The 26111-nt window shown below is 36.1% G+C and overlaps 1 protein-coding gene across 2 annotated transcripts in view; it reads right to left on the bottom strand.

Annotated features, from left to right (window-relative positions):
* Positions 1-26111, bottom strand: part of prcp (prolylcarboxypeptidase (angiotensinase C)) — an 82318-nt gene that overhangs the window by 28654 nt on the left and 27553 nt on the right. Inside the window, exons 2-6 of one of the 2 annotated variants that reach the window (XM_056473349.1) lie at positions 19595-19735; positions 13088-13189; positions 12819-13000; positions 10846-10997; positions 4160-4332 (exon numbers count right to left, since the gene is read on the bottom strand). In XM_056473349.1, coding sequence (XP_056329324.1) covers positions 4160-4332; positions 10846-10997; positions 12819-13000; positions 13088-13183 — 603 coding nt within the window. In that variant the 5' untranslated portion in view covers positions 13184-13189; positions 19595-19735. The remainder of the gene's footprint in view (positions 1-4159; positions 4333-10845; positions 10998-12818; positions 13001-13087; positions 13190-19594; positions 19736-26111) is intronic. The other variant, XM_056473348.1, reaches the window with a different exon arrangement.

Raw genomic sequence — 26111 nt, 5'->3', positions numbered from 1 at the left:
GGTTGTTGTTTATTTATTTATTTATTTTTTTAAAAAGTCTGTTTTTACATTTTAACATTTAAAATACAGCAGAAATGTTCTAAACAACAGGTCCATGTCATAAACAGTACAGATACACTGACAGATGGAGATTCGGCTGCGGGCAGGGCCGGCGCTAACTGAACTGGTGGTCTAGGCAAAAGACGTTCAAGCCGCCCTCAAACTGAAAGTGAAAACGAGAGACGGGGGTGTGATTGCGCGTATGACCGCGAGAACCAGGGCGGTGGGGGGGGATTGTCGCGGACGAAAGTGAGGAGATGTCCCTTGTCTATACTGCCACCCTAGGCGGGCGCCTGGGTCGCCTCTATGGACGCGCCAGCTTCATGAAGCACTAAAAAGCCTTCAGAAGGGCAAGTTATTGGGCCTAGATGGTCTCCCTCCTGAACTATATTAAGAAATATGGGATAGGGCCTCTCATGCTTGATTTTGATTTAGCAATTGAGTATGGTACATTTTTTAGAGACCAAAAACATCATTGACATCATTGCTTCTTAAAAAGAGTAAAGATTCATTGGATTGCTCCAGTTATAGACCAGTATGCGATCTAAAAGTTTATGCTAAAACTCTTGCCTCTCGCATGGAGGAGGTTATTCATAGCTTAATCAATGAGAACCAAACTGGTTTTAATAAGGGACGTCATGCAGCTGATAATATGCAGTGACTGTTTCATGTACTTGATTTTGCAAACTCTCTTCCGAGCCCATGTGTGTTTTTTTCATTAGACGCAAAAGAGACTAATCAAAAGCTTTTCATAGGCTAGAGTGGAACTATATGTGGGCAGTTCTGCAGGTTTCGGTGAACATTAAATTTCTATGATCAAGACACTTTACCATTCACCTAAAGCATCAGTTTTAACTAGTAATATTATTTCCTGCCTGTTCCCTTTACAGAGTGAAACAAGGCAGGGATGGCCACTTTCCCTTTTATTGTTTTGTTTATCCCTTGAACCACTAGCACAAGCTATTAGGAACTGATGTCCCAACGATTAAGATTAATTACCATAATCATAATATTTCATTGTGTGCTGATGATATTTTTTTATATTTGGATCATTTTGATGTGTCAGTAACCAGTATAATTAAGGAATTTGATCACTTTATTAGTTTATCGAGGTACAAGATAAACTGGACCAAATCGGTTTTAATGCCAATCAAAAGAGTTAAAGTTATCCCTTCATTCATTCTTATTAAAGATTCTTTCATCTTTTGGGGTATTGCCGTATGTAAAGACATTTATAAAATTGCCAGAAAAAAAGTGATTAAAGATTAAAAATGATACTCAAGGATGGAATAATCCTAAAGTCTCTCTTAAAGGCAAAAAAATCCACCGTCAAATTGAATTTATTACCTAATATATTACTCTCTATGCTGCCACTTTTTCCTCCTCCAGGTTACTTTAAGGAAATTGATTCCATACTTTCCCAGTTTATCTAGAATGATAACATCCCAGAATAAAACTAGTCACATTGCAGCATTCTATACGTTCATGAGGATTGACTGTACCAAATTTTACATTTTATTACTTGTAGTTCCAACTTAAAACTCTTCATATTTGGGTTAATCCTCAATCTAAAGTTTCATGGAAAGTAATAGAAGCTGACAAGGTTAAACCACATAGGCTACAAGATATTTTATTTGCTGGCATAGGAAATAAAAAATGATAAATACAAATTTGGCCCGATTGTGGCCAATTCAATTAGGCTCTGGAAAAAGGTGGAACGTCTCATGGGAGGACCTTTCAAATTTTGTAACAATACACCCTTATGGCACAACTTTAAATTCTTATGTGGAAATCAGCCATTTGTCCAGCCTTCTAGGCCTACACTAGGCATAAACACATGTGGTCACTTGTATTATAACCAGGGACTCTGCACATTTCAAGAATTAAGAACTAAGTTTTGTTTACCAGCATCATCATATTTTGTCTTCTTTCAGTTACGTTCTGCTCTCAAAGCCTAGGGCGTTCCTTGGACATCCCTATACCCTCTCATTCTATGTGATCGCACCACCCTCTGGCCGGCCATCTGATTCAGTCACACTTTAATTTGAGGGTCCCTTTGTTAGATTACAGTTACATTGCAACTGATTCTCATTAATTATAAGTAGATTGTTAGGTTTGTGTTGGGGGTTAGGGTTAGTGTAAATTGACATGTACTTGCAAAGTTTCTTATAGTCAGTTAAATGTCTGTTGAAGGAACATATCAACAGATATTAAGCAGACCGTCTACTAATACTCAAATGGACCATCTAAATAAAGTGTTACCTCTAATTCTTTAATATATAGCAAACTTAATGATCACCCTGCAAAGCCTCTTTCTTTTAAACTTATCTGGAATTGTGAACAGACTCGGACATATTGATTGATTGGGGCAGGGTGTAGTACAATCTAATCTTAACTTTTAAAAACATAGCTCATCGTCTTATCCATTTCAACGTCATACATAACTCCTTAAAAGAGGTTTAAAATGAAATTGCAGTTGAACTGCATACTACATATCTGTAACACTATATGTACTTTTCTCCATAAGTTTTGTGAATGTCCCAATTGTTGACCTGTGGTCTGATGTAAATTCTGTTTTGTTCTTTTTACTACAAATTGATTAGGAGTCTAATCCTGGTTTATGTTTTCTCAATGACGATTCAAAATTTCTGTATAAGTGCACCACAGAATAGAATGTTGTTTTCTGGTTTTACAGCTGCAAAGAAGGCAATCATACAAAACTGGTTTACTCCGCACATGTGTGCAAAAACATTTTGGATTCATAGCCTCCTTAAAATGGTGACTTGTGAAGGTACAATTTTTTTTTCTCTTCATTCAGACTGAAAAATTGTTTATGTCTGTTGCTCTTCTTTCCGTTTGTTTGTTTGAATGTCTGTTATTTTGTTAATCTAAAGACAATAAAACGTTAATCACAAAAAAATGTCTGAGATGATGTTGCTGAAAGTGGCCATCAAAAGATGTGGTCATAAAGGAATGGACAAAACTCAGGTAGCCTGTAGCATTGACACGATGCTCAATTGGTACTAATGGGCCCAAAATGTGCCAAGTAAATATCCCCCACACCATTACACCACCACCACTAGCCTGAACCATTGATACAAAGCAGAACGAATCCATGCTTTCATGTTTTTGACACCACATTCTGACCCTAAAATCCAAATGTCGCAGCAGAAATGGAGACTCATCAGACCAGGCAACGTTTTTTTCCAATCTTTTATTGTCTAATTGTGGTGAGCCTGCGAATTGTAGCTTCATTTTCCTGTTCTTAGCTGACGGGAGTGTTGGTCTTCTGCTGCTGTAAGCCATCTGCCTCAAGGTTGGACGTGATGTGCATTCAGAGATGTTCTTTTGCATACCCCAGTTTTAATGAGTGGTTATTTGAGTTACTGGTGCCTTTCATTCAGCTGGAACCAGTCTGGCCATTCTCCTCTGACCTCTGGCATCAACAAGGCATTTGCGGTCATAGACCTGCCGCTCGCAGGATATTTTCTCTTTTTCTGACCAATCTCTGTAAACCCTAGAGATGGTTGTGCGTGAAAACCCCAGTATATCAGCAGTTTTTGAAATACTGGGACCAACCCATCTAGCAACAATAACCATGCCACATTCAAAGTCACTTAAACTACCTTTCTTCCCCATTCTGATGCAGCAGATCATCTTGAACATGTATGCCTGAATGCATTGAGTTGCTGCCATGTGATTGGCTGATTAGAAATTTGCGTTAACGAGCGGTTGGACAGGTATGCCTAATAAAGTGGCCGGTGAGTGTATATGAACATTTTAAGTATGTGAATTTGGCTTAACGCTTATAAATTTAGCTTAGCATGTGTACATTGTGTCTTTTGCATGAATGGCTTTTGATACTTCAACTCCATAGTAACTAAGATGTTTTTTTCACATTCAAGAGCAATGTTTCAGAAAACTTGTATCACAAAACACTTGTCTTGATGTGTACTTTACATTATTTTACCATTGTGACCTGTAGATAGATAAATAAATAAATAAATAAATAAATGAATAAATAAAACACCATAACACCATGGTAGGAAACAACTGTACATTAAAATGGCAGCAATTATTGATTTTTGCACAAATTGAAGTGTGCACAAATTTATGATACCTTAACAGGCCAGGCTGGCAGTGGCTGAAGGAAGTTGGCTTCATACGGATAATCCACCATGGCTAAGTTCACCCAGGTTTCCTGCAGCCAAGCCTTAAAGCCGAACACGTCCTCTTGAGACTTTAAAGGACCACACAGTCCAAATGTCTGAGAAAGCCACTGCAGACCCTCACCTACAAAAGAAAAACTTAATCAAATGAATCTAGGAAAGCAGACATGAGTCTGCATGAAAACAATCAAAAATTAACATGAACTTCACAAAATTTTTTAAAAATCTTCAACAACCAGATTTGGCTGGATGGGATTACATACAGTAAATGTCTAATGTCAATTTTTAATGGGGAGCTTATTCATGCTTTTATGACTTCTCAGTTAGGCTATTGTAATGTGTTATTAGGTGGTTGCCCAGTAAGCCTAACAAACTTCAACTGGTTCAAAATACAGCTCCTAGAGTGCTTTTAAGAAATAAGAAATATGATCATATTAGTTCAGTCCTGTCAGTATCGTATTGTTAAGTATTCATCATGGACTACTTACAAGACCTTAATAGCTTAGTTTCCCAAAATTTAAGTGAGCTTTATTACAGCCCCTCATCTCCACTATAATCAAATAATTCTGAACAATTGATAGTGTAGTACCTCCTACACTATCAATTGTTCAGAATTATTTGATCATAGTGGAGATGAGGGGCTGTAATAAAGCTCACTCAAATTTCGGGGAACTAAGCTATTCATTTCTGGCATAATTTATCATCCTCATTTCTGGTACCTAAACACTGGAACAGCCTTCCCATGGCTGGGACTGCTGGAGCTGCGCATTAGAGGAGTTGCTCTTCAGTGGATCGGCCTTCAGCAGTGACACTGATCAGAGCTAAACTGAACTTCAACAGCGTCATTTAAAGTGACATGAACTAAAGCAGTTTAATTTAACAATTTTATTTATTATGTTTTTTACTCTCCTTTCTTCAACTACCAGTATGTTAAGCTGCTTTGACACAATCTACATTGTAAAAAGCATTATAGAAATAAAGAATAATTGAATTGAATGAAATCTGGACAACAAAAAAAGAACATCAAAATGAGAAAATCAAAAAGATATGGCATTTAGACACTCATAAGAGTTTATCTTCTGTTCTTTAACACATTGTCCAAATCCACTTTTGCTATTTTGTTATTTTAAGGACAGAAAAATACGCTTTGTGCTACGGCGCATGGTCTAACAGGGTTGTGCTTATTAACAATAATAACGTAGCATGGTCGAAAAAATCCAAACACACATCCTATTCTTATGCCCCATATGGTGATGCATACGTCTTTAAAACCCGACAAGTGGACAAATTTAAGCTTGTTTTTATTAAAACAAATATAAATATGCATATAAAAAACAATACTGCTAATACAATTGCAAATTGTCATTAACAAACGACTTTGTAACATTTTAATCCTTAAATTTTTTTCATATGTAAAGATATTTGTGCTGTACATCCTGTGTGTTTTAAGCTATGTGTTTGGAGTTTGGACTCACAAAGGCACACAACCAACGCGCTCTGCGTTGGACTTTAGACTAGGTTTTAGATGGTCAATGGCATCCTCAAAATAGCAATGCGCCAACAATGCGCCTTAACACACCTCCTTCCAGCACACCCATGAGCCAACAAAGTGGTGCAAATGGATTTGCTGTTTAAACAATGTGGCACAAAATGAGAAAATTAAGGTTGCGCCGGTCTGAAAATAGTCACAAATTATGCCACACACGTCCAGAGATGTTTAAAGTACTAGAGACCCAGACTTAAGTAAAAGTACAAATACTCTATCAAAAAGTGACTTGAGTAGAAGTAAAAGTGCTCTTTAAGCACCATACTTAAGTGGAAGTACTAAAGTATTCAACATTTTTTGTACTTAAGTATTGCAAGTAGTTTATTTCAAAATTTACTACTCAAGTACTGAAAGTAAAAGTACAAGTATTGTGTAATGTAGTTATTAAAGAATGCAGTCAAAAGACATCATATTGTTTTGTTTATTTTAAATCTCTTTTTTGGGGGCACGTCATTAAGCAGAACGAAAAGAAACATGACTTACAATACTGTTTTTCTCTCACGCTTGAACCACAGATCTGACAGATTATAACAGCTTTAAAATCTGAAATATTTTATGGCTTATGGCTATGATTTAGTATTCAAAAATGTTTCATTTTGATTATGTTTTAATTAAATTGGTCTTAAACTTCATATTTTTATAGTATATTTATTCATTCTGGTACTTTTACCATAAACCAACATCTCAACCATTTGGTAGAGGCTGATATTTTAGAAATTATGGGATGTGTTGGGGGAAAATGTATTGATTGTGTTAACTAGCGACATTAGGAGTTAAGAAATGCAATGAATTAAAAAATTCTATTGGTTTTTTCTTGGTGTGACAGTTAAATGGTTACTTGTAATAAAATTGTGTCCTTTAATACAGCAGTAATATATATGAACTGTACCCTTAATTTGACCCGCTCAAAGAAAACACTCTTTCTGAATGTATCAAACAAAACTCATGCACAGAAGACAGCATGAGCATTTATAGCAAATAAACTAATGTAAATATTCTCCCGCCTGCTTTTTAAACGCTGACAGGCGAGGTCTTACACCCCTTTGATTGGTTATTGTCTTCACCTTCTCAACAGAAAGGGCTGCTATCGGCTTTAGAAATGAAAGCGTTGTTCACTGATGGCGGGAAGAACAGCCGCGGTTACAGTCTATGTATGTATAATACGCGGTTATCACAGGTAATCTATAATAGACACAGTGGAGAAAACTTGCACCTCATACACGCCCAGGTCTGGATCCACAAGTATCGCTTTAACAGCCAAGAGGAGATGAACAGTTGAGTCTCACAACATTTCTCTGTAGTAGTGAAATAGCGGCTCGTGTGCTGTGCCGCCTTCACTCGCCCTCGCGCCTCCGTCCTTCGCCATAGTATTGTGACACCGCACATAGGAGATAAATGACGTCAGTACGTAATAACCCGTTATGATCTATTACTGAACCGATATCGACCATTTTGACACCTCTAGTAACGAGTAACGATGCAGCTCATAAAAAATCTATCGGAGTAAAAGTATTAAACTCATCGAAAATATATACTTAAGTAAAAGTGGAAGTAGGAAAAAAAAACAATACTCCAGTAAAGTACAGATACTGCCTTTTAGTACTTAAGTACAGTAGTGAAGTAGTTCTACTTCGTTACTATACATCTCTGCACACGTCTTGCACCTTATTGCGCCGGGTAGGGCCCATGGTCTCAAACATCACATTGTCTGTCAAAATTCTGATTGGCTAGAAAGGTGTGCTATAAAATCGTTTAATGCACAAGCAGTTACAGTCAGTTGTTATCATAATCCGAAAGAAAAGCTCTTCTCTCAAACATTACTAGTAAACATATAATCTCAGTGACAGTTGTAGCCTTCATTCATCTGTGTAGTCTCGAGGACACTGACTACTTTTCCACGAGCCAATATCCAAATTTACATTGTCACATCCAAAGCGAGCATGCCAGTGCGTGGCTGGGCCAGTCATGTTTCCACAGTCACTGCCGGGACCTGATCAGGCCTCTTCAGAGCTTCCTTGGTGCATTGGAGAGTTGAAAGCAAAGGCGAAGTTTGCCTAAGTCGGTTAAAGAGCGTTTGCAGCAAGATGCCCAAAGGAATTAAAAAAGGTGCTTGTTAGTTGAAGATATGTCTGCATAAACACACTTCAAGGGTCATTTTTGACTATTAGATTGACAATGTTCAATAAGCTGGTTTTAATGTTTTGATTATCTTTAGGTTTTATTTTATGAAAATCAATAACATTGTTTTAGGTTTGAGGGTTTTCTTATATAGAGAGGTTCAGGGAACAGACACTGTCTCTATGTTATAAAAAGTGGCTTTATTTAGACAGCTCTAATGGTAAAAAAAAATATTAATTCTATTTTTTAGAATAACATTTAATAAAAACAGTCCGCAGAAACACTTTGATTGACATTGTCCCTTTCTACATGTAAATGGAGGGGGAACTCCCGCCTATTAGCGACCCAAGTTCCGTTATGTTATTTTTGCTCAGCAGAGGTTTTGTATTGAAACTCTCCCATGCAAACCATTTTTGCCCAGTCTCTATCTTATAATGCACTCATGAACACACACCTTAACTGAGGCAAGTGAGGCATGCAGTTCTTTGGATGTTGTTGTGGGGTCTTTTGTGACCTCTTGAATGAGTTGTTACAGTGCTATTGGGATAATTTTGCTCAGCTGTCCACTCCTGAGAAGATTCTCCACTGTTACATGTTTTTGTCAATTGTAGATAATGGCTCTCACTGTGGTTTGCTGCAGCCCCAAAGCTTTAGAAATTACTTTATAACCTTATCCAGACTGATAGATTTCAAATATTTTCTTTCTCATTTGTTTTTGAAGTTCTTTGGACCTCAACATAATGTCTAGATTTTGATGATCTTTTGGTCACCTTCACTTTGTCAGGCAGGTTCTATTTAAGTGATTTTTTAATTGCGAAGTGGTGTGAGAGTAATCAGGCCTGGGTATAATGAGAGACAGGGGCGTAGCAACTGGGGGCTCACTTTTAGAAACAGACCATTTAGAAACAGGTGATTAATAATTATATGAACGTATGATCTCATACAGCCGTCCCCCCACTTTTAAAATGTCTGCTACGCCCCTGGTGAGAGAAACTGAAGTCAGGTGTAATAAACCAAAGATAAAGGTGCAGCATGTACATTTGTACAAGTAGGTATTGCACTCCTGGTTTAAAACACATGCAAGCACAGGTTGCCAGACTGACAACATCAACAGGAGCGAGCCTGACTATCGAGCCTAAAGGCTGATATAAATCACGTTCCAAGTAAAAGCAATGGTATGTGATAGAATTAATATTTTCCATTTTAAAAGGTTTTTCCCAACCAACACCTGAAATTTATATTTTAGAAATGGCTTCTATTTCTTGCAGCTGTACAACAGGATACACTGACAATGATAACCTCATGGTGCTTCATTCAACTGTACACCGGAGTTCGAATGCCATTTTACATGACCTTTATTGCCATACAATTAAAAGCAGCCGCAGATAATTTACCTCAGATCTTGAAAATAAAATAAACCATTTGAAATTGAACTTTAGAACTGTGATTCAGTGTAAGCCAACAGATATCAGTGATTCAGCATGTACATTTAATAACGTTAAAGAGGTTTAATATGTAATAATTAGATTATAAACTTTGTATTTCATTGGAGTGCAGTAAGTGCACTATGCTGTGCTTCTGAATGGCTGTATTATTATATATGTATACTATACTTGTATAATAAAACAGCCATTCAGAAGCACAGAATAGTGCACTTACTGCACTCCAATGAAATGTATATATTAACAATATCACACAAGTAGCAGTGTGATGTTGCTGTATTTCGGCACTGGTGGGAGGCGTGGTTGCTGGCTGCTACAAGTGTGATATTGTATTTATACAACAGTTTGACGGCATAATCATGTATATAAAAAAGAAAATCAAACACGGAGAGTCTAAAAACCCTTTTGTAAGAGGAACTACTTCCTTCTGCCATTCCTTCACATCTGTAGCTGACATCAGAACAGCAGAAACCTTTGCTAACTCACCAATCTCACTTTAGAGCTAGTATTTAAATGATTTTTTAGTGTAATGTCTAAAGTGATGACAAAACATTTTTCTCACATTTTCAGATTATAGGTCTGAACGACATGCAAAATATCGTACACCTGCAGAAATTCCAGTTCAACACTGGGATTTTTACGAAGATTTACTAAAATCAAAAATGTTTAACAGAGGTGCTACATTTTAAACAGTGGTAACATTTTTATAAACATCAGTTGTCTGGTTAACTTGTCATCGTCATCCATGCTAACTGTTTTTACTGCTTCACAACTACACATGACCTTATTAACTTCCTCAACATCAGTCAAAGGATGTTCAACATTTTTATCATCAACGAGATTCTCATGCACAATATATTATACAACCCTACACATTATTGAATCTTTCTGAAGCAATCTGCTAGCTTGTTTACATAGGAGGATGGCTGGACAAACTGCATGCCTGTCAGTGGTTACCAGGGGCTTTCCTTTGGCAAATGATCAGCATTTGTCATGGTTTATGTACATTTTAAGCTTTTGATTGGTTTTTTTTACACCATATTTTTTTTCATACTTTTAACACCATATTTGGAGAGCAAAGACATTGGCGTTTCACAATATAAAGACAGTGACAAGTTATAGTTCAAAACTGAAATAAATATAATTAGTTTAATCTGTTTTACAAACACCCTGATAAGCATTCCAATGTCTTCCAAAGCAGACTATTGGACATCAGTACAAAAACTGTGCTGCGGTTGAAAATGAGTTTTAAGATTGATACAGAGATTTTTCACCCTAAATACATTACTTTATTGCCAATATAACCGCAATATATAATCAGATTTATAGTTAGTTAATTGATCCGCACACCACAAGATGTCTATCATGTCTTTGCATAGATTAACATGTAAATGAGAATCCCAGACTTTTCTAAGATGACTGCAGCAAAGGTAAGTCATCAATAAAGAATCCTGCTTGAAGAAATAAGAGACTCCTGGTCTTCACTTTTGAGTTCATAACATAGGAAAGCTACATAACTATCTTTACCAACCTGTTGCAGAGAGCCTGTCAATAGCAGCCCATGACCTCCTGATGCTGCTGCTGCAGTTGGAGCCACTGATGGTGAAGTCATGAGTGACCACACGGTAAAACTCTCCACATGGCACAATGAATTGCCAAATGGGAGCAGACGCTGCAAGAGCCCTGAAAAACACCAGCTCACAATCAATGATTAACTCATTTCACACTAGAAGAATCAAACAATTATCATGAACCTCCCTACTGAATCACATCCCAGTCCTTAATTAGACGCATGGTTACACACTGCATTTAGGAATTTTACTTTTCATGCACCTAGTGGCACTTAAAATGTAAATCTTATTTTTATTTTTTAGGCATAACGCTCCATTCGGTCTGCGTATATTGTACTTATGCAATTTTAATAAGAAATCTTACATTTAAATATAAACCATACTAACAGTGATCTTTACTGCATCTTAAGTCATCTTTTAAAGTAAATTTACATAGGCTTTGAAATTAATATCCACTTAAAACTGGTGAAAATACATTGTAAGAAGACATACCATCATACATAGATTAAAATGCATTAATTAGCTAGGAATTTTAAAATATTTTGGTGGCATATACAAAAGTGTAAAAAAGTGGCACACTCTTTGCAATTTTGGATTTTGTTTTCCCTTAAAGGGAACATAGTTTACCTCTTTTTTATGATTTAATATTAATATTATGGTTCTTCTGAGTGTGCCAGTTTAGGTTCAGTTCAAAACACAATTCAGATTTTTTTATTATAATGTGTTAAAAAGTGTCATGTTGGGGGCGTGTCCACAGTTCGCTGATTTATGGGTGTGTTGCTTCACATGTAAATTAGTTTCGGCTTCCCGCCAACGTAACAAGGGGGCGGGGCCATGAGCAATTTTGCAACATGAGCGTTTGCAACAGACAGGCAGACGGAGAAGGAGAGAGAGAGGATCACCATTCAGTCGTACATGTAGGACTCAGACACAGACCAAGCAGAGAGTACAAAATCATTTGCTTCTTTGTACAGTTTTACAGCCAACTGTGTGCTAGTTTCAAGTGCCGAGCTTGTACACAGAAACTAATAACCACGCACACTGAATTAACTTTGACTGAGGCACCGGATGCGCTGCTCGAAGCCGCAACACGGCACACCAGACACTCTCTGTGGCGCACCAGAAGCATGAAGTGTCCCGAATCGTCGCTACGCATTTTTGAATTCTAAACATAGGTTTCTGCAGCGGTCCGCGGTGCCCAGCCATCGACTTGAGTGTACCCTGATAGAAACCTATGTTTAGAATTATAAAACGCATGCTAGTTAAGATCACAGGAAGTACTGGGTGTGTTTATATCACCGCAATATGACAGTCTATACACCATACATGCACATATGTCTGTCCAAACAGCTTGAAAAGTTTTTTACCATAGGTGCACTTTAATAATAAAAACCTTGATTAAAAAAAATAAATGATGTGTTTACTTGAGTTATCTTTGACTAATATTTAATTGTTTGATAATCTGAAACATTAAGTGTAACAAACATGCAAAAAAAATAAGAAATCAGTATAAGGCAAACATCTTTTCACAGTACTGTACAAACTTTGATTGAATGGCATGAAACGAAAAAAGCTTTAATTCAGCGATTCAGATTTATTATTATTACTATTACTATTATTATTATTATTATTATTATTATTATTATTATTATTATTATTATTATTAATAGCAGAGGTAGTAATGTTCTTTTTTTATATAAATGCTGTTCAAAATATCGAATAATCGTGAAGTATCAGTTTCCACAGCAACACTGTTTTCAGTATTGATAGTAAAAATAGTGTTTGTGACACTAAATATTGATAGCTTTGTGTCACAAAAAAACATGTTCTGTGAAAAAATATGAAAATACAGCAAATCAGTAAAAGGTTATTGTAATATTTCATTATATTTATAGTGTATAGTATTCAACATATTAGCATAGCAAGCACTCACCCTACAACAGCATTGGGATACTTCATCCTCAGCCAGGCTGCTAGCATCCCTCCATAAGAGCCACCTATTGCGATAACTGAACTTTTCTCAGCTCCAGGCTGGCTTTTTTTCAGAGCTTTGATAAGCACTGCAAAGTCAGCTAAAACCTGTTCTGAGGTCAGGTAGTTCAAATACTTGGCGTTCTGAAAGAAAAGAGAGACAATTCAGAAGGCAAAGATTGGTGACAAAAGAATGACCCATGATTCTAACCAAGACAAGTCTTGACTCACACTGTATGACTCCTCTCCAAAAGGCAGAGACTCTCCGTAGTAGCGATGTTCAGCAAAAACCAGCAAAGCTCCCAGCTCCTCTGCTACATCCCACATGAAACCCTTGGGAAAAGGTAGAGGCAGAGATAAGTTTTTGTAAAAAATTTGCAGTTGATAATATTTTTTATTAAAACATTTTTTTAGCTTCACCGAAGTGGTGATGCCTGTACATTTCATAAGCATATATATCAAGATAATGTTTTTTTTTTTCCAGGTTATATTAAGTTTGCGTTTGTTCAAGGTAAATTAAGGCGTGGCCACTTGAGTGACAGCTAGGTCTCACTGGTCGCCATCACTTCACCTCAGCTGATTCTGGCTGATTAGCTGCTGATCTCAACATATTCATCGCATTTTTGTTTTGTTTTATGTGGCTTTACACAGTCAGTTGCCTTTTGGAATAATTTTTTCCAATTATCAGTTGATATGGCATGCTGTGTACACTTAATTATGCTCACAAACCATTCACGTGACATCCATTTCCCAGGTGATGAAATTATATACTTATACTATTTCTATAAATGTATTTGTTTTATTTAAGATAATTTATAATTTATATTTTTCTTTAGACTTGTAATGCACTCCAGAATCTGGCAGATTGATTAGCTTCAATCATCTGAAGCATTGTCATACAGTGTTCGCCTGGATTTCATAAATAGTCTTGCAGACTATATCTGAAGTGTTTGGAAGTAATTTGCAGTGTACAACCAAGCACATGTGATCAGAACCCAAACGAGTCGCAGGTAATGAAGTATTAAGCGTTTCTCCCATAGGAAAGAAAGTCTAAGCAAAATGCCAGCATGCGCCTGTAGCTCCGCTCACGCTCCAACTCTTTGCCCTTGTTTGGTATCCCCTGGTTGGTGCGATGACGTGCGAACAAAAATCAGGCCAGTTAGCTTTTTCAGATGCAGGGGCCACATAGGGTCCAAAAGATGGTGCATTTATGACTCTTAATGTTACCTGTTTGTCTTTAAATAGTCGACTTACCACAAACTCATATGGTAATCGCCAGGAAATTTTTAATGCCAAAGCCTTTTGGAAACCGGCAGCACATACCACCACAAAATCTCAACAGTGACCATTGAGAAGCTATGAGGCCCTTGTTTGCTGCTGAAGCCTGACCTCGAGCCCACAACCTCAACCAAAAGAGAAGCCAGCACAAGGCAGTGTCGCAATCAGTGTGAGAAAGGTCAGAAACACAGTAGCATGGATGTATATGAGTATAACAACAAAAAATAGTGTAAAAACACTGCAGTAGAGACAAAACATTTTCATTGCTGGTGGAGTTTGTAAAGTGTCAACCATTACATCTGAAATGTAAGTTTGTAGTTATTGTTATTGTTGCAGTTTGTATAGACTCATGTGCATATAGTAAGGACGTACTTTGTTAGCTATACAACACCATCAGAGAACAACAAATAATCTGGGGTGCGTTTCCCAAAACCACCATTAGCCAACTAAGGTTGCAAGTTCCGTCGTACAAACATAGTTTGTTGATTTGCAGTTTCCCAAATCCGTCGATCTAATGAACATTCGCACACTGCGTCGCAAACTTGAGGACTCGCAACTACAGCTCTGGAGCTGTAGTCAGAAACATAGTTCATGGTTGCGTTCTATTCCAACTTATCCCTAGGGTTGGGTAGCGAAACCCGATGCCATTACAGCACCGGTACCTTTGTAACCAAAGGCACACATAAGTATGTGTTGTCACACCATCTCTAAATATTTATTTCTAAACAACTTTGAGGAATACGGACAGGCGATGTCAGGTGTTTGTTCTTGTTGCTTAGGGAATGGACGGACGCACGCAATGCACGCAGTACAGCGCATTCGGTGAGCGAGATAGACTCTTCAGATCAGCACGCATGATCGCGTTCATCAAATTTGCTTAAATTAAGCATTTTACAAGCAAGGATTCTGACACAGCAACGTGAAGCAGATACTTTACAAAACTTGTGTGTAAATTTTGCACGTCAAACTTAATGACACATTTGAGGGCTCAAAGGCAGAGGAATGCACTGTCTCTGACATCATTTGGCACTTTCAATATACGTGCATGGACACCAATGCTCTGATTTTAATATGATTAAGATAATACTCTGATTTAGAGTCTAGACTACTATGTAAACAGTGATTTTTGATAACCTTAAAAGGACCACAGACACCTGCGTCGCGAAATTCAGGGGTTTTTCTTCTTTCCATTTAACGTGCAGAATCAAATTCCTCTTACACCAGTCCCCGTGTCAACAAGCTTGCCCACCTAAATTTGGACGCGTTTATTTGTGTCAAAACGCCACAGAGAAGCGAGATCAGCCATCGGTGGCAGACTGCGGAGATATGACTGAGGCCTCTCTTTGCGCGCTCTATGTGTCACGAGCACTCGCTCTCTTAGGCATTTGCTCTCAGTGACCGTGCTGCACGCATTAGCCTAGTTTCCCGCATTCGTCAGAGGTTGACGCCCAAATTGACACAGGTAATAGCGATTTTAACACTTTTAATATAGGAAGTCCTTGGCTATGCAGAGAGCATTATTAATCAGAAATCTAGTGTACATAGTTTTACATTAGGAAATGCAGTCTTGAATTTACAAACAGTCGGCAAGTACCAAAGAACAAATGTAACACATTGATCAAATGTAGTTTTCAGTCACGCTCATGTAAGTAATATTCAACTCGTTCAGTTTTGCTTTCATTCATTTTTGATTTTCGTCTTCAACACATGATTTATTTACAACACATTTTTAAACATAAGTTTAACTAACTGATTTCTAATATCTACTTTTTTATGTTCCCCATCCTGACAGTCAGTGCATAACATTTCACAATTTTGCAAGACAGTCGTATTCAGACAAAGTCCCTTTAAGTGTTTTATAGTCTTTTATTCAGATTAAAGTGTAACTTAAAGACTTAATCAGTTAACTACAAAAGTTGAAATTAGTCAAATTATTTTGTAACTGATTTGTTGTGTATTTCAAAAATATACAGAAAATATTTCTTAAGGAGGCTATTAATACTGACCTTGATTTTTTAAAGAAAAAAAATGCTTTTATTCAAGAAATAAACAATAAGAAATACGGAAGATTATTTTGAGTCTAAGTTATTTATTTTTCTTGTTTTAGAAGACTGCAGAGTGATGCATGAAAAAAAAAATTACTTCGAATAATTTTTGAAGTATTTTGTGATATATGGTAAAATGTGCCCCCCAAAAGTACAAGTGGCCCCTGAACTGAAAAGGAGTTCAGTATTTTGATGACAGCCTTTCCACAGGTTAGTAGTAAGCTAATATAATTTCATAATGCAAATATTAAATTCATGCTAACCAACAAATGATCAATGTATTAATGTATTAAGTAAATGTATTAATGTAATTCAAATATATAAAATGTGAATTGGTGTTTACTTTAAACTTAATTATATTGCTCTAATAAAATTATTTTTTTTAAAGATTTTGTCAAATAAAAGATTTTTCTAGAGTCATCTACCATAATTTTGTGGCTCAAAAGTATCAGTTCAGGCACTGTTTTGGCACCGGTATCATTTTAAAAGTATCAATTTAGCATCAGTATCGAAATAAACCCATACGATACCCAACCTTACTTATCCCTCCTATGCCCTATTCATTAAAAACATTCTAACATTCAAAGTTGGAATTATTAAAAATAAAAAAGCATTAAGCTCTTCTCTCTTAGGTGTAATTTGCTTTCAAACTATTTTTACTGTCCCGTTTTAGCAATCTTCATGTTTACAATAGTGCTCCCTTCGCAGTGCACTTTGAAAACATTGATGTCATTTTGAACAGCCTCATGGTGAAAGCTATAGGTGACCTATTATTTAAAATCGGAATTTATGTTACATCTCCAAAGCTTGTGAAAACAAAAAGCGTACTTTAATTCTTTTAATTTATAGTTGGTTATTTATTAAGTATCTGTACTGTATATGACATGAGCCTGCTGGTTAGAACTTTCTGCTGTGGTCAAATTGTCAAGAGTCAAATTGTAAAAGTAGACTTTTCTAAAAAGTTAAAAATTTATAAATAATGTCCTACTTAATAACAATAACAACAACAACAATAATAATAATCATCATTAATATTATTATTAAAGTATGATTTTTTTTATTTCTAATACATAATAAATATTACATTTCATTTTATAATAAATAGCCTCATTATTTATTTATTTATATGATTCATATATGATATTAAAATGTGTTAGCTTTTGTAAGTGATTTTATGTTTTAGAATAAAATATGTAATGTTCTCAACAATAGTAAAGGAAAAACAGGCTTTATATGTGCCATTTACATATATTTCAGTTAACATGGAAAGTGAGTGCATGTTTTTACCAAATCTAATATTGGATTTTATTTTAAATGCGTGTTTGTGTAAAACAATATAATTTGCTCAAAGAAATGATGGGGTTCTTCTCTAAAAAAGTAGTTCCTCCGCCCCGTTTAGAGTGTCATTATGGGCGTTTTATATTATAACTAACATGGTTCAAGCGAAGAATCTGCGACGGATAAACTATGCGTTTTGGGAAACACTTGTCACTACATCGTTAATTTCCCAAACGATGCATCGTACAATGATAGTTCAGCCACGAGTTATGTCGTTGTTTGGAAAATGCACCCCTGGATGGTTCTCCATTATAGCTTAAAGTCAGTGTTGCCAAAGTTCTACAAACATGTAAACTTTGCAACAAGGGGAAACAACAAATTGGAGTTTATTTAGACAACAGAGAAGTATTTGTACAAAGCCGTACCCCTCCACCCCCGCCCCCCCAACTACCAATTTGCATGCTGTTCAAACTGCTCTACAGACAATGCAATTTCCTCCACCTGGCTTCAACCGAATTAGAAAATAAGGACTCCTATATTAGAATGTTGTTTATTGACTTCATAAACAGCATTCAACACAATAATCCCATAACATCATTATTATATTATTATTTATTATCATTAATATATTATACATCATTATCATTAATAAATTAAACCTGCTTGTCCTTATTACCTCCCTCTTCAATTGGAGGTTGCACTCCAAGCATTACACTCCAACATTGGCTATAACACTCCACACATCTGAATTTAGGCCCCGTGTACACTAATACATTTTAGTTTTAAAATGCATACATTTTGCTAAGGTTAGGCCTTCCGTCCTCATTACCGCGGAGTTTTCGAGCCCTAAAAACAGAGCGTTTTGGAAAAGCTGAAGAGGCCGTTTTCGTTTGAAAACAGTGTTCCTGTATGACTGTCGGACATATTCTTTGCAAAGAATAAAATCTTTTTGGAAGTACACCTTGATAGACTTTTTTCTTGATCAGTAAGAGTCTCTTTATTTGAAATTGTCATGACACTCGGTTGACCACTCCCCAATGACCATCAACAGTTTGACTGTGGAGAGAGTCAGCAGCACTAAATTCCTGCGTGTGCACAAAACAGAAACTATAAATTGGACCTCCAACATTCTCCAAGTCATGTCACTCTCTAAGAAGCCATAACAACACCTTTACTTTCTCCTCCATGTGAAAGGGGCAAGTTTTCCTCCACCCATTCTCACTACCTACTACAAGGAAACCATTATTAGAATCTACTTGGGTAGACTACTCAACACAAGCTGTTAGAGCCCTCAATTCCAATCACCTTACCCCCCTCTAAAATCTTATCCACAATCATAGCTCCCAAAACCAAAATGCCCTCTCTACAGTCTTCACTCTATTTGCACCGGACACTTTACTTAAACTCCATCTTACTCTATCAATGACTCAATAGGGTCCCACAAAAATGTACCACAAATCTTGCACAATATTGTTTGTCTTAGGTAAAAGTATGTGTATAGTCTGTCTTAGGTTAAGTGTAACGTTAAGTCTTTATAGTATATGTACAGTTAGTATTGTTAGATTACTGCTATAGTATGTTACTTACGTATAGGTTTAAAATACAGGTTTAAAAGCTCTTACGCATTTATGATTATTTTTAATATGTAGCACCGTGGTCCTGCGAGACAACTTTTCATTCCACTTTATGTCTTCACATATAGTGGAATGGCAGTAAAATTCAATTTGACCTGATGTGTATAGTGAATTATGTCATTGCTAAGTTTAAAGTCTAAAGTGAAATTACACAATGGTTAAAAAATGTAAACATTTTAAATGACAGAAGCAAAATTAACATGTTTCCATCATTACCATTAATCAACAAGTGTTACATTTGGAGGGAGTTTTTTTTACAATGAAAACCGACAAACTGAACCAACAATTTTAAGAACCATCCTACCCCTAGTGTTTATCACACAGCTCAGACAATAATGAAACAAACAGCTCCTCATTCATTTTCCACTTCCCTTGGTGCATCATCTTCATTGTTAAGAATGTGTCCTTGGCTAGATCATGTTTATTGTAGCTTCGGCAGCTCCAAGGCCCATGAACACAAGTAATTTCATTACTAAGATTTGTTTAAAAAAATGCATATTTACAGTGTTGTTACAGAACCATGTGATGTCCCCTTCATTGCCTGTGTAAAACAGGATTGGGCCTCCATCTTTGTGCCAATGCTGGTCATTGAGGAGATACCTCTGCTTGAATGTGCCATTCTCCAAAAAGCCAAAGTGGTCAATCTGTAAATCAAATACATTTGATTAATCCATTGACTAATACACATTTTCACATTAAACTTACTAGAATTTAAAAGTATAGTTCTCTCTCACACACAAATATGTTTGTTTTTGTGAATTGTGGGGACATTAGGTTTCCATTGTTTTTATACTGTACAAATTGTATATATTTTTTGTATTGGCCTAACCCCACCCTTTCCCTAAACCCAACCCTGGCAGAAACATATGTACAGTCTTACTTTTTGGGAAAAAAACTCACTCTGTGTGATTTATAAGATTTTTGAGAAATGAGAGCGTCAGCAATGCAGCAACGCCCTCATATTTCACCAGCTTCTTGCAATACCTGTCATACCTATGACATTATATGGATTTGTCTCCAGATGTCACAAAAACACTCGCACACACACACACACACAAACACGCACACACAAACATGCACACACACACATACACACACACACACACACACACACACACACACACACACACACGCACACACACGCACACACACGCACACACACACACACACACACACACACACACACACACCTAAACAACATTTTATAATAACCCACCTGCACTTTAAACTACATCAATTAATGTGTATCTTGGCTCTAGGGGTCAAACAACAAAAAAAAGTCAAGAATCCCAGTTGGGTAATGTAAATGACTCCTAACTGGCATTCCTAAAAAGACAGTCAGACAGTTGTAGCTCATCCAAAATGCTGCTGCCAGCACATCACACTTGACCTCAGGTCTTTACACTGACTCCCAGTTACATTTAGAATAGATTTTCAAAGTATTACTACTTGTATATAAATATCTAAATGGCCTAGGACCTCAATACATTATAGATATGCTCACTGAATACAGACCTAACAAATTTCTCAAATCATTAGGATCAAGCAAACTAGAAATCCCAGGAGTTCTGTCAAAGCAGGGAGAATTTGCCTTCAGCAACTATTCCCCCACTCCGCCAAGACTCAAAACACATCTGATTAGCTGTCTTCACTGAATGAGAACTGCTATGTTTGACAGATTTTTTGTTTTTATTCCTTTAAATCTGTTCTAACACATTTTAATAAATGTAATCATTTTTATTCTTTGTTGATTTTATTTCTTATACTTGTATTTCATGTTTCTTTTACTATTGTTTATATAAAGCACTTTGAGTTACCATTGTGTATGAAATGTGCTATATAAATAAACTTGACTTTAAATTGTGGTAGGCCTGCCACTTTACAATAAGGGTTCATTTGTTGCAGTAAACAAATGTTCTACAGCATTTAATACTATAATACATAAGTTTAATACTTTTAATACATTTAATACTGTAATACATAATACAATACTTTAACACATAAGTTATTATTAACATATACTAATTATTTGCTAAAACACACAAATATGTGTGTAAAATCTGAATTTTGTGTATTACATTATTAGATTTATACACAATTTTCTGGGTTTTTTTTGTATTTCAAACTATACTTTAAATAGAAAACTTCTGTAAAATTTAAACTACCTTTATAACTGTTTGATTAATTTAATGCATTATTGTTGAATAAATGTTATCTTTAAAAATGCTGTTTAAAATGTATGTATAGCTTCTGTTATTATTCAATATTCTTATTTTGTGATTACATGTAAAATTATATCATGATTAAAATAACTGTTTTGGTATGGATTTGTTAAATTAAACACTGATTTGGCAGCAGAGCTTTGACTGCACACTGGAATCACAGTGGTTCAGAATCTCATCGCCCCCTCCTGGCGGTTACAAAAATCTACTACCTGTTTCCTTGTTAAAATGTGGAGTTAAGTGTCACAAAGAAATGTTTCAGATCATCAAACAAATGTAAATATTAGTCAAAGAGAACACAAGTAAACACATGCAGTTTTGAAATGGAAATTTGTATTAAGGGAAAGCAAAAACAAAACAACAAAAAAAGTGTTATCTTTGTGTGTTATCTTTGACTAATATTTAAAATAGTTTGATTATCTGAGACATTAAAATGTGCCAAATATGCAAAAAAAGAAAAAAAAAAAAAAGAAAAAAAAGAAAATCAGTAAGGAGGCAAACACTTTTTCACAACACATACTTTCACATCTGTATTTTTTTGGTTCACAACAGTAACCGTAATGAAATGAAAGTGTGAAATTTGCAAATAAATGGATTTTCTAGAGCATTTTAAACTTATTTTTCTAAACACACACACACACACACACACACACACACACACACACACACGCACACACACACACACACACACACACACACACACACACACACACATATATATACCCCGTTTATTTTTTTCCCAATTTCTTTTTAACGGAGAGAATATTTTTTCAACACATTTCTAAACATTAATTCCTTCATTTTCTTTTTGGCTTAGTCCATTTATTAATCTAACGTTGCCACAGCGGAATGAACCGCCAACTTATTTAGCATATGTTTTACGCAGTGGATGCCCTTCCAGCTGCAACCCATCACTGGGAAACATCCCTACACACTCATTTACACACATACTAGGGACAATTTAGCATACCCAATTCACCTAGACCACATGTTTTTGGACTTGTGGGGAAACCGGAGCACCTGGAGGAAACCCACGCAAACACGAGGAAAACATGCAAACTCCACACAGAAATGCCAACTGACCCAGCCGGGGCTTGAACCAGTGACCTTCTTGCTGTGAGGCAATTGTGCTACCTGCTGCGCCACCGTGCTGCCACATTTCTAAATATAATATAGATAATATTTTATAATATATAATATTTTACTAGCTATTATTCAAGACACTTCTATACAGCTTAAAGTGATATTTAAAGGCTTAACTAGGTTAATTAGGTCAACTAGGCGGCAAGTTATTGTATAAGAATGGTTTGTTCTGTAGACTATTGAAAAAATATAGTATAATGGGGCTAATAATTTTGACCTTAAAATGGTTTAAAACAATTTAAAACTGAATTTAAAAATTATTTAGAAATAAAACAAATAAGACTTTCTCCAGGAGAAAAGGTATTATCAGACATACTGTGAAAATTCCCTTTCTCTGTCAAACATCATTTGGGAAATATTTTTAAACGAAAAAAATTCAAAGGGGGGGCTAATAATTCTGACCTCAACTGTACGTGTGTGTGTTTAGAAAAATAAATTAAACATGCCCATGAAAATCTATTCACTTACAAATTTCACACTTTGATTTTATTATGGTTACTGTTGTAATAAATACAGGTGTGAACGATACATTAGGGCTGTATACAACACGTTTAACTATAATATAAATCTTTTTAATGTATTTAGACCATTCATTTGCACCATAGACTTAAAAAAAGAAGGAAAATGCAATGTTTCCTTTCATTGTAATGAACTAAATTGAAAAATGTCTGGTGACCAAATGCATGACAAAACTGAACAATTAAACATATATCAGAATGATAACCCTAAATGACAATAAAAAAAACATCTTTCAGACTTGCAAATACCACTCTGAGGTCAGGGATTATGACTACTGCATCCAGCCACCACGGAGCAATTAAAGAGCCTGCAGCTTATGATATGGGTCATACCCGATTTGCACAACAGCTCTATAATGGGACACAAACTTTGAAAATCACTTTTAAAGTGGAAGTTTTTGAAAATAATACTATTATCATTTCCAAGTAAACTTTAAATAAAACGTAATTTTTGTAATGCATCTGTATTACCTGTTCATTACTCAAGTACAACAGAATTCCACAATTAAAGCAACAACGGTGGTCTAAAAGATTGCATGTGTGCATATGCAGTGTTTCTTTAACAATTCACATCTCCATCAACTGGTCTGGAGCTTCATTTATAATCATTGAGTATGTACAAAACAGGTCCTAAATATTTTTTTCATTACTTACTACACAAAAGATGGGATTATAAAAAAAAATTGACAGAAAAACGTTCACACCTGCATGCAAACTCTGACCACATTTTAGAGACAAAGTAGTTTTGCCAGCAATGATGGTGGGCTGAGGGACTGACTGCAAATAAAGAAATGGAAAATACTACAATAATACACAAGGAAATTGCTTTGTTGAGGTCTGAATTTCTCACGCCATTACGTGCGTCTACAGCTACCCTTTAGGCCACTATTCCTTGTCAAGTACCAAAATTGCAGACATGTAAACTTCGCTGAACAACATGGATAAAAGGTTCAGCATTTTAGAGTACAAATGTCAGTCATTAGATATGAACAACACGAAATTAAAATCTAATACACATGGTTTAGAAAACTGCTCGTGGTGTAACAATCGTTTTATATTGGACATCCCAAAGAATGTTGAAATGTCCAAGCCTCCAAGTGCTGTTTATTGTAACTTCAGCAGCTCCGTACACGTGAACAAAAGTGCCAATCTGATTGGTGGAGAAGGTTTTGACGCGGTGCGTCAAATCATAAAAACGAGCATGAGGCATTTTTAAAAAAAATGACGCTTTTGCGCCTGGCGTTTTGCACGTTAGTGTGCACGCTCACTTTGACGCCTTTTATTTAGTCACGAGGCGTTAAACATCGACGGAAAACGTGAGCAAAAAATGTCTCGTGTGCACGGGCCTTAACTCGATTACACGTTGGTTTTGAGCATTGGGTAATTTGCCATTAGATATTAAAGACAGCTCTTGTTTCCCCCCATCTAACGTTTGTGCCACCTTGCTCACCACTGGCATTGTTTCTGTGTTTTTTGTGATTTCCGGGTGACAGTCTAACATTTCATCTGCATGTCCTCTCCAGTTATTTGCACCATCCACCTGAACCGTGTATGACACTGGTCCAGACTGAGAAAAGACTGTCCCACTTTTCCATCTTTTGCACTAATCTAAAGTAAATTGTGAGCCATTGTCACTAATTAAAGTTTCAGGTATTCCATAGGGACTAAAAAGACCACCCAGGACCTGAATCATCTTGGACGACGTGGTAGAATTCATTACCTAAACCTTTTCAGTTCAGTTCCCATTTTCAGTGTGCATTGACAACTACTAAAAACATGCATCGCATCATAGTGACATCTATGTGGATATGCTGCCAACGAGCTTCTGGCCATGACCAGGGGCGTGAGAGAGCTGGAGATTTTGGATTGTGTTGACAAGACTAGACATGGGCCGGTTTAAGATTCTGACGGTTTGATAAAATATCACGATATCACTGTATTACGGTATTGTGATTACTGCTCTAAAATATATTCTTTTTAAATGTCTGGGTAAAAAACAACATTTGTTTCCCTCTTTGAAAACAATATTTTATTTTTTGAAAGATTTTAAATATTTTGGAGGAGTAAACATGTCAAGCTAAATAATGAAAATAAAACATCGACTCCTGCTGTCTTCATTAGTTCCAAAAACAGATTTCTTTACAATTTAAAACGGCATCTTTAGATATCTTTTTTTTTTTTGCTGGAGATACTATTGTCCTAAAAAACTAAAACAATTAAATAAATAAATAAATAAAAATATCTTACACATACCTTAGGAACGGTATTACAGAAAATTTTGGCAGTTTTAAAACCTTGACTTTTCCAAACTACGGTATACCTTGAAAATGGTTAATGTCCCATGCCTAGACAAGACATGTATGTATAAGATTTTTTCTCGATTCATGAGTACATTTGGCCACCAGATGTAGTTACATGCTAACGCTAACGGTATTTTTTACCACACTGGGTGTCCAGTATGTAAATCCTCTAGGATCCTTTTTCTCAGATTTGGTGGAATAATAATTTGCTGTCCCCATCAGAGAGTCCTGCATCAATGAAAGTTCCTCCTTCCTCATAAGATAAGGTTTTAGTACATTCTTATAGTCTTTGATAGATGGAAATAATCCATTGGATACCATCACATTTACTTGACCCAGAATTAGATCTGCTCTGGTTTTTTGTGGCTATCACTGCTGCAGACTGAAAGCGCGTCCATTTTGTTTATGAGATAAACCTCCCGTGCATCTTTTCTCACCTCTTAGTTTGCATGCAATAATCTTTCTGTACCATTCAGTGAATCTGCAAACAGCTTTGTTAACAGTGTTCTTCATTTCTCCATAAACAGCCACCATAAGAGACTGAAAGAATATCCAAGGACAACTGTTCAACTGCTCAACAAAGAGAATTTAAAAAATGACAGACTACAACTAAGCTTGAGTGTAAATATGAAATGAACCAAAAAGGGAATGTAAAATACAAAAAACATATTTTATTTCCTGTTTTCTTTACTCTTGTGATTATTATAGATCATTTTAACAGCCTCCCTGCCTGAAGGCTGCCATTTAAAGCATACAAAGTGCTGACAAGGACAAAACCAAGACAATGGGGGGCAAAAAAGCCAGGAAATAGTGCTAATCTTCCTGACAGCTCAGAGG

The sequence above is a fragment of the Danio aesculapii genome, chromosome 15 (assembly GCF_903798145.1).
Source record: "Danio aesculapii chromosome 15, fDanAes4.1, whole genome shotgun sequence".
Lineage (NCBI taxonomy): Eukaryota > Metazoa > Chordata > Actinopteri > Cypriniformes > Danionidae > Danio > Danio aesculapii.
This window is presented reverse-complemented; position numbering and strand designations above follow the sequence as displayed.